The 10,125-nt window shown below is 54.5% G+C and overlaps 1 protein-coding gene across 9 annotated transcripts in view; it reads left to right on the top strand.

Annotated features, from left to right (window-relative positions):
- RAP1GAP2 (RAP1 GTPase activating protein 2) overlaps positions 1–10,125 on the top strand; it is a 234,108-nt gene that overhangs the window by 40,996 nt on the left and 182,987 nt on the right. For 7 of the 9 annotated variants that reach the window (XR_001359646.1, XM_014529236.1, XM_014529230.1 and 4 more), the window contains one exon: positions 1,004–1,039. Coding sequence is in view for 8 of the 9 variants with exons in the window: in XM_014529236.1 (XP_014384722.1) it covers positions 1,004–1,039 (36 nt within the window). In the remaining variant the exon portion in view is untranslated. Of the gene's footprint in view, positions 1–473; positions 538–1,003; positions 1,040–7,028; positions 7,153–10,125 lie in introns of those variants that run through there. The other 2 variants (XM_005858291.2, XM_005858293.1) reach the window with 2 other exon arrangements.

Below are 10,125 nucleotides of genomic sequence, written 5' to 3'. Positions count from 1 at the left end.
TGGTGGTGGTGGTGACATTGATGGTGATGGTGGTGACACTGATGGTGATGGTGACACTGGTGGTAGTGGTGACACTGATGGGGTGGTGACATTGATGGTGATGGTGGGGACACTGGTGGTGGTGATGACACTGGTAGTGGTGGTGACACTGGTGATGGTGGTGACACTGATGGTGACAGTAGTGGTTGTGACCCCTAAACAAGAGGAGACACCAGCAGTGGCGATCTTGCCTACCTTCCTGTCTCTGGGGAGAGAAAGGGGCCTCTTTTCCCAGCCATAAGGGCTGACATATGTGGAGGGTAAAAATAGAAGCTGAGCAGCGCTGCCTTGTCTTCCAGAGAGGCGCAGGCTGGGCAGAGGCACTGGCTGCCAGGACAGTCTGCCGCAAACGTGATCTTCCCTGTGCCGAGCTCCTGGGCGTGACTGGTCCCACCTGCCCGTCACCTGGAGCCTACAGTCGGGGCTGTCCCAGGAGGGGGGCCTGTCTCCTTGGCTGGACTGGCAGTTCCCAGAGCAGGAGGGTCCTTGGTGCTGGAGGTATTGGGGGGGTGGTGCTGGCATCTTTTCAAAGCAGAATCCTAGGAAGTACCGATGTGCTGAATGTCCAGTTGCCAGTGACTGGTGGATCTAGGTTTCAGAGTCTTCTTGTGGAATGGGGGCAATGAAGGGAGAGCTGCCCAAAGTGCTGACTACCCCTGGGTCTGGCGTCAGATACCTGGCTTCAGGCTGGGACATTGACTTTACCCGTCTGAGCCCCAGTTTCCTGACCTCTAAAATGGAGAGAATAACTGTACCCGCCTCATAGGGTTCTGTGTGGCTCCAGCCCTCCCAGAGCTCACTGCCCTCCCTGCCGGGGCTGGAGGAGAGCTCCCCCCGGAGCAGCTGTCCCTGCAGCGCCGTCCGTCTGGTGGTCTGGACCCACCCAGGGACCTCTCCCCTGCAGGTGCTACGGGGGAGCCTTCAGCCCTGGCACTGACCGAAGCCCTTGCTTTTCTCTTGGCAGGATCGACAAGACCATGCTGGCAGGCCTGAAGGTCAAGTAAGTAGCCACTTCCTGTTATGTAGAGGTCAGAGAGGAGGGCAGACCAGAGCTCTTCTGGGGCCCTGGTTTCCCCGTAAGTTGTGGGAAACATGGGTGGGGCTGTTGCATTTGTCAGGCTCTCCTCCTCAGCCTGGGGGCTTCTGGCCTGGAGGAGGCTGGTCAGGCGCTTGCTCCCTGGGGTATCTGGGTAGCAGATGCTGGGAAGGTAGCAGCGGTACCAGTGGGACTGTGTTTAGCGCCGTGACCTTTAGCCTACAGCTTAGGGGTGTAAGAAAGAGAAATGTATTTTCTCCCTCCATAGTTTTTATGTGAAGCCCTAGTCCTATGGGCTGTCTGTCTGGCATGCCCACCTACCTAAAAACGGTGCTGTGTAATCCTAGGGCAGCATGAAACACCCCGGTGTGTGTGTGAGCAGTAGGTTACTGAGTCATCCGGTACCAGATGGTGCCATGCTGGGCGGCCTGGCCCTGGGGCTCTGAGGCTTCCAACACCAGATTCTGGGACTGGGAATTATCTGCTCCGTTTACCATGCGTGTCTGCCTGTCTGTCTGGGAAGCCCTGAGCAGACACACCTCTCTGCTCGAACCTCCCACTGCTCCTCCTCGCCGCTGTTGTTCCTTTTCTCGCCATATTTCTGGCCAAACAATCTTGTCTGCATCCTGGTCCTCTTTCCCCCATGAGACTTCAACAAAAGTCACTTCCATCTGCATCCCTCCTTTGGGCAATGAGTACTAACCCGTCACCTGCCCCAACGGAGTGAATTGAAAATGAGGGAAATTCGGGGCGGCGGGGAGGAATAGCATTGGTCATTAGCTCAAAATACTATCCTGCGGCATGGGAATTGGCTCATGCATGAGAAGTCCCCCCTTTCAAGGCAGCTCCTTCTGCCTACAACTCCCGCATCTTAGCTGAAAGGTTTCCCGGGCCAGCCTTCCTCTGCCCTGCCGTTCAGTTGCCAGCACTGCCTGTGTATGCCCTGGGTACAGGTCTCTGGGCAAAGCACAGCCAGTCTTGAGGGTTGGCATATGAAGTGGTAAAAAATGAGGCCTCCCACTCTGGTTTGTTTTGTTCAGAAGGGTGAGGGTGGGCAGTTAGGGCAGGGATGCATGGCAAACTGTTCCTGCCCTCGGAGAGCTTTTACTCTCGTTGTAGAGTTGACGTCAGAGGTGCAATGGGAGCAGTCAGTCCTGGAAGACTGGCAGGAGGAGGTGGCTTCTTTAAAAAATATATTTTTATTGACAGAGAGGAAGAAGGGAGAGGGAGAGACAGATAGAAACATCAGTGATGAGAGAGAATCACTGATAGGCTGCCTCCTGCCCACCCCACACTGGGGATTGAACCTGCAACCCAGGCATGTGCCCTGACCGGGATTCGGACTGTGATTTCCTGGTTCATAGGTCAATGCTCAACCACTGAGCCAGGCTGTCTGGGCAAGGAGGTGTCTTCTAAAGCAGCTTTTAAAGATGGGGCTGGGCAATGGGCCCACCAGTGCATGTACATGGGATGCACATAGTACAGCCCAGTGTTAAGGGCCAGTCACTCTCAGGCAAGGCACTACTCCTCTGGACTTCAGTTTCTGTAGCCTTTGTCCAAAGAGCACAACAATGGCCTTCCTAGAGCTCCTTATCTGCCTATTGAATGAGATATGCGGCATGAAGTGGAGATACTAAGGGGTGTAGAGTGGTACGCGTCTATTTTGTGGTGCTGTCTTGTGACATCTTGTTCAATTTCACAAGCATATATCGAGGGCATGTTTGCTTTAACTGGTGAAGATGATATATGTAACCTGGAAAGGAACTAGTTACAAGGTGCAGTGAAAGGCTGGGGTCAAGGGCCGTCGCTGAGATTGGGACCTCAGTGGGTTTTTTGGGTACTTGGGGGACAGTCTGAGGGCTTAGGCCCTGGAGAGGTGGTGTTGAGATGGTTGTTTGAGATAGTGTGTAGGACCATGTTCCTACTGTCCTTGGTTATGATTCTTTTGATTGTAAGAAACAAAACCTAGTTTAATCTGGTTAAGCAAAAGACGGAAATTAAAAAAAGTATTTTTATTGATTTCAGAGAGGAAGGGAGAGGGAGAGACAGATAGAAACATCAATGATGAGAGAGAATCATTGTTTGGCTGCCTCCTGCATGCCCCCTATTGGGGATTGAGCCCACAACCCAGGCATGTGCCCTTGACTAGAATTGAACCCGGGACCCTTCAGTCTGCAGGCCAACGCTCTATCCCCTGAGCCAAACTGGCTAGGGCAAAGATGGAATTTATGGAAAAGATTCCAGGGTGCCTCAGGGAACCCAGGGGGAGGAGAGGGAGTAGAGGTTGGGAAGGGCTGAACGGGAACTGGAAACCCATCCCCATCAAATCCTAGCTGGCTTCTTTGCAGAAGTTGATAAACTGATCCTAAAATGCATATGGAAATTCAAGGATAATCTTGAAAAAGAATAATATGATTTTTAAACTTACTGCAAAGCTATAGTAATCAAGACAGTTTGGTACTAGCACAAGGATAGACATATAGGTCAATAGAATAGAATTCCAAGTCCAGAAATAAACCCTCACATTTGTGCTCAATTGATTGTCAATGAGTGTGTCATGACAATTCAATGGAGAAAAATAGTCTTTCCACAAATGGTGCTGGGACAACTGATAGCCCCATGCAATAGAATGAAACTGTGCCCTTCTCTCACACCATATACAAAAACGAACTCAAAATGGATCAAAAACCTAAATGTAAGAGCTAAAGCTAAAAACTCTTAGCAGAAACATAGATAAAAATCGTTGTGACCTTAAATAAGCCATTGGTTTTTTTAGATGTGACACCAAAAGCAGAAACAACAACAATAATAACAAATCGATAAATTGAACTTCATTAAAATGAAGAACTTTTGTGTTATAAAGGACGCCATTAAGAAAGTGAAAAGACAACCCACAGAACGGGTGAAAATATTTGCAAATCACATAAAGGAGCTTGTGCCTAAAATACATAAAGAACTCTCATAGCTCAATAATACAAAGACAACCCAATTAAAAAACGGGCAAAGGATCTGAAGAGACCTTTTCCCAAAGGAGATCTGTACATAGACAATGAGCACATGAAAAGATGTTCAACATCGTCCGCCATCGGGGACACGCAAGTCAAAGCCGCAGTGAGATACTGCTTCACACCCACTCAAATGACTGTAATAAAAAAGACATAATAACAAGTGTTGGTGAGGATGTGGAGAAATTGCCACCCTTATACGTTGCTGGTGGCAGCATAAAATGGTGCAGCTGCTTTGGGAAACAATAAGGTAGTTTCTCAAAAGGTTAAACACAGGATTATCATCAGACCAGCAACTCCATTTTTAAATATAGATCCAAGAGAAATGAAACTGTATGTTCATGCAGAAACTTGTACATGACTGTTCATGGCAGCATGGTTAATAGCAGCCCAAAGTGAAAATAACCTAAACGTTCAGCAGCAGATGAATGGCTAAACAAAAAATGGCATATCGATGCAATGGCATATTATTTGGCCATAAGAAGGAATGAAGTACTGCTACATGCTACAGCGTAGATGAGATGACTGTCACCCAGGACTGGCTGCTGTGGGGCTGGGTGAGCACGGGGTTGGCTCAGTGCAGCCTGTCTCCATTGCTGGGGGCACAGTGTCATGCACAGAGATCTAGAACCTCTGTCTTGTAGAAATGGCATCTCTGAATAGAGAGAAAGCTTGTGATGGAGCCCAGAGGGGACTGTCCTATTACATCTTCCTCAGGAGAAGGGTGGAGAGGGCCGGGAGGAGCCGTCTTCCCCACAGCCTGGCTGGGCAGCATTTCAGCTGTCCTGTGGTTTGGCCAGAAGACGGCACCACACAGTCACGCTTACTGTAGCTTTCGGATTCCACCAGCTCAGAATTCAGAATCCAATTAGAAATGAGGTGAGCACATAGGGTAGGAGCAGACCCCCTGGGGTCCCTGATGGCAGCTGCTGGAGCCATTGTCCACGCAGGACTGGGGAGCAGAGGTTGTTGTTGCTCCTAGAAAGCTCAGATTTCTTGCCATGTCACAGCCTTTTACACTCAGGGCTTCCATTGCCATTCTATGAGAATGATGCATAGATGATTACCTCTGCGGACACCTGCTTCTCCTGGTTCTCTTGGTGTTGTTAGCAAGGTCACCTGCTCATGTTGGGGGGCGAGAGCAGAGGCAGGCAGGGCCCAGTGTCATGCATCTAGTCTGTGCATCCAGTTCTCCAACCTTCCTTCCAGAAAGCCCATCCCTCCACAGTCTACCCCTCAGTCCCAGTTTAATGGCTTTTTCATGTGCTGGTTGAGGGCCATGATCACCAGTCCATCTTCCACCAGCTCTTTGTTTACTGTGGATTACAAGGATCCTTGAGGCGCCACAACGATGTTCTAGAACCTTCTGGGAATGCTCCATCTTAGTCAACTCCTCTCTTACACATCTAGGACATGTGCTGAGAGTTTGCTGGGGTTGTTAAGGAGAGCTTGATTTTTTTTGGGGGGGCGGGTGGTTGGAAGGGTGAAAGGCTGAATCAGTTCAGCTCACATTTACCTGGCACCTACATTCCAAGCCCAGTGGCAGGCCCCAGGATTGTGGGGAAGCAAAGATGAAGAAGACAGTCTCTGCTGTGAATCCTACATCCCCCCAGGGAGACAGGCATGTAGACAGACAGTCCCAATGGAATGTGACAGGTGCGAACAGAGATGCTCTCAGAGAGGATGGAGGGGGCTTCCTGTAGTCTTGGCGCTGCCCGGCTGTCTCCAAGGTGAGTGAGGTCAGGCCGGAGAGGAGAGGCACTCCCCAGCAGCAGTGCGCCAGGCAGGGGGGCAGGAGGGATCTGGGTGCGGTTATTGTTATCAGACAGAAAGTGGGCGAGAGTGCCCGGACAGGCGGGGCCATGCCGAGGAGTGTAGGAGGGCTGTGTGGAGGCCTGGGCTGGCTTCTCGGGGTGTCCCGGGGCCAGCGAAGGGCTTTAAGCTGGAGAATGATGTGGCCACATTTGAATCTGGGAGCCCCCGACTGCCCTCTGCCAACTCATTGGAGAGCTTGGAGGCCAGGGCAGGGGCTGTGGGGTTGGGGAGAGTGGACCGATTGGGAAGCTATCAAGGTGGTGGACTCCCCACCTGGAGCTGGTTTGGGTGTGGGAGGTGAGGGCACGGGAGGTCAAGGTGAAGACTGTCGGGTTTCTGAGTGAGCCCTTGGGTGGAGCTCTTGGTCCCATCTACGGAGACTGAATATACAATCTGTTCCTTTTTTGCTACTGTCACCTCCTGTGTGGCTGGCTTAGATCCTGACCCTTATACCTACCTCCTCGCCCCCCCCCCCCCGGGGGGCGGGGGGGAACCCTTGTCCCAAGTAGACAATGTCCTCCTAATGCCCATCCACCTGCCTCCCTGTCGGAGCAGCAAGTCCAGTTCCTGCCCCGAAGGCCCTTCCAGGGCCCTAATCCTTGCCGAGCCCCCCCCCCCCCCCCCCCCCCCCCAAGGGGACAGAGGAGGGGACGCAGGCAGGCAGAGCTGGTGGGGGTCCTGGACTCCGGCCCTGCCTTGCTTGGCTCCTGGAGTGCCTTTGGCAGGTGAGCTCCCGGTCAGTAGTGGCTGCCCTTGAAACTGACAGCTGGCCAGACTGGGCCCTCAGGGAACCCACTTCTAGACACATTCCAGGTGGGGCCAAGGGGAAAGTCGGTTTCTGTCCAAGTATCAGGCCCTGGTCCATTGGTTTCTTTAGGATGGGCCTTGAGCCTGAGAACAGTGTTGGCGTGTGAAGGCGTGTGTAGGCATGTGGTATGCTTGCCTGTGCAGGTGGACATGAGCTTTGAGGGCCCATGTGGGTGATTGTGTGGTGCCTTTTTTGGCTTTAGTGAGTTCCTATGGTAACCACGAACATGTCTGTTTTGGGATCTGGCGTCCGCGGGGCGTGAGTGGCTACAGGGAGAAGCAAGGCGGGCGGGTGCTTAGCCGGCAGTTGGGCTGTGGCCTCATTCCATTGCCAGGCACAGGGGAAGGCCTGGAGGGGCCACTGCCAGGCAGCAAGGGCGGCGAACTCCAGGGACGTGTGTGCTCCTGGCCTGCATCCCAGCCAGTCCCCGACATGCCCAGGAAGCCCTGGTGAGTCCGGGTTCTGATTTCTTGATGGACAAAGCTCCCTGGGTCTTCACCAGGTCTGATGGGTATCTGCTGATGGGCAGGCAGGGAGCCAGCTGGCAGCTCTGCCCGGTAGGTGCTGGGCTTTAGGCTCTTCCGAGATGGGCGTGGGACTGTGGGCAGGAGGCTCCGTCCACCCTGGGGCCCTGTGTGAGCGCATCCCTGTGCTGCAGAGCTGAGTGGTACTTGTTGATCCCATGGGACAGGGCTGACTGTGTTACTGTGGGAGACAAAGGCAGGGGTGCAGGAGAACAGCATGCGGAGGGGCAGCCTGAGGCCTGCAGCCCGGGGTCACCGGTCCCTCAGCTCCCCCAGCTCCCCGAAGGAGCCCTGTGGACCCCAGGTCTCTGGCCATGCACCAGCTTCTCCGCAGGTCTCACTCGGCCCGGAGGCCCGCTGGCCTCGCCTGGATGGGAAGACTCAGGGGCCCGTGGAGAAGAGGGCTCAGCCCAGCTCACCGGGCGCAGGATCTGGTCAGGGCTGGGAAGAATGGCTCCCACTGGGCTTTGGGGAGCGGCTCTGACTCCCACATGTGCATCCCTTGTGCTTCCTGTTCACACGCGTGGACCCCTCGGTGTGTCAGGATCCACCTGGCCTGTTTGGAGAGGCTCATGATGGACAGGAGCCCCGGACAGGTGTCTGGGCGTGTGTGTGGGGTGCTTGTTCTTATTCCTTCCTCCTGCTGCTCCTCTAGGGCTGGGACCCCGGAGTGGGGAGGGGTGGGTGAGGAGGGGGTGCTGGGCATTGGGCCTCTTCTGAGATGGGTGTGGGACAGCGGGCAGGAGGCTCTGTTTTTCCTGGGGCCTAGCTGCTCCCTCTGCCTCTGGGGCCTTGGGAGAGGCGGTGCTGGGACAGGGTGGGCAAACCCAGTGGACATGAGGATGGACAGCTAGAGGTCATGGGCCTCAACCTCCCTGTTCACAGAGCAGCGCCGGAGACCGCAGGCGGGGACTGCTCACTGCGAGGGCGCAGCACGGAGGCGGTGGGTGCGGGATCAGGACACGAGAGGCCAGCAGCTCTTCTGAGTGGCGCCTGGTGCGGGATCAGGACACGAGAGGCCAGCAGCTCTTCTCTCTGAGCGGCGCCGGGCCCCTGCCTGCTCCTCCTAGGCCTCCATCTCCGCAGCTTCCTGGCGGGGGACTCATCTTTTCTTCTGAAGACAGACCTGTTGTCTGCAAGGATCTGTCGGGCCCGAGCACCACCGTGGTGAGGCCCCGGGTGCTGGCGAGCAGCCTCGGTGCTCTGCTGAGCGCCACCTGTCTCACCAGGCCGTCCTCTGTGCCAGAGAAGCTGAACATTTGGAGTTTTAGCCAAATCTTGACAATTAACTCAAGAATGAAAAAAACGAAGCCCTATGTGGCCTCTCCTGCAGGCCTGGGTCCGCCCCTGGGGTCGCCAGTGTGCCACCTGGCTCCCCTGCGCCCGGCATCCCTCTCGGGTCCCAGCTCCCTCTCCCCCTGGCGACTCCCCAGTCCCTCTCCCCAGTCACCCCTCCCCTGGCGCTCTCGTCCCTCAGCGACTGACTGGTCACTTCCTGCTCTGTCCCCAGACTGGACTCACTCTCAATGAACGTTTTCGCTCTTCCAAATCCAGTTCTTTCTCTCTCAGTGGGTTGCCATGGGGTTTGGTCCCCTCCCGCCCTCCTCCCGGTTTAGGCCCATTATCTCCTGCCCAGACGGTGACGAAGGCAGTCTGGTCAGCCTCCTCCTCGGGGCTGGCCAGCTCTGACTAATTCATCATCCCCAGGCCGGCTCCGGCGCTGCCCTCCCTGCTCTGAGGAGGCCCGACCTGCCGCGCCCACCGCAGACTTTGTTCGGGCTGACTCCCCACAGGCTTGTCCCTCAGACCCTGGTGTGCGGACGGATGGCGCCACTCCCTGTCGGCGGGGGCTGCGCAGTCATTGGCGGTGTTGACTCCCCAGTGGCTTCTCTTTCCGGCATTGGCATCACTCCCTGTCTTTGGTCCACACCAGATAGTTTGAGCCTCTCCCTCTCCCGCAAGCAGCAGCTTCCACACCTTCCTGCCTCTTGCTGTCACCCAGGAGGCTTTGTACAAGGCCTGGTGCCCAGGGTGCACTCATTCCAGAACTGGAAGACAGAATGTCCGGGGTAGGACCAGCGTCTGTACCGTTTAAAGATCCCGTCTGCGTAGGAGATGCCGGCAACCTCCCGCCTAGCAGTGATAATAAAAAGTGTCTCCAGATATTACCATTTCTGGGGCAAATGTGAAAGCTCCCCCACCCCGCCGAGAACGCCGAGAACGCCGAGAACCCCGAGAACAGCCAGGTCCACCTTGTCAGCATTCTAAAATATGCACCCACCGTGAGTCCATCTTAGTGGTCAGGCAGCCCATGTTGAAATCCTGACTCTACCAGCTGGGTGACCTTGGGCAAGGTACTTGACCTCTCTGTGCCTCAGCACAACTCTAGTTTTTCTCTTTCTCGTCTTTATTTCTTATAACTGTGTCTCCTCTTAGCCTTTGGCTCCAGCTCGATGATGTGACTTGCTTTCTGGTACTTTGTTTTCTGGCACCTTTCAGCCTGGACATCTTTGCTTGTGCTGTTTCCTGGCGTGAAGTGCCTTTACTTCTTCCTCCTCCATCAGCACCACTGTGCCCATCCTTCCAGGACCAGCCTCGAGGCTGCCTCCTCTATGAGACCTCCTTCCCCACGCTCCCGGAGCAGCTAGAACCTCGGGGCTCATGTTAGCTCTTCTTGCCTTGCGGTGTCCTTCTCCCCTTGAGGTCAGAGGCAGTGGGAGCCTGTAGTGGTCCTCAACCTTCCTAATGCCATGACCCTTTAATACAGTTCCTCATGTTGTGGTGACCCCCAATTTCATTGTTACAAATTGAACATAATTAAAGCATAGTGATTAATCACAAAAACAATATGTAATTATATATGTGTTTTCCGATGGTCTTAGGCGACCCCTGTGAAAG

Source organism: Myotis brandtii, unplaced genomic scaffold, assembly GCF_000412655.1.
Source record: "Myotis brandtii unplaced genomic scaffold, ASM41265v1 scaffold1167, whole genome shotgun sequence".
NCBI lineage: Eukaryota > Metazoa > Chordata > Mammalia > Chiroptera > Vespertilionidae > Myotis > Myotis brandtii.
This window is presented reverse-complemented; position numbering and strand designations above follow the sequence as displayed.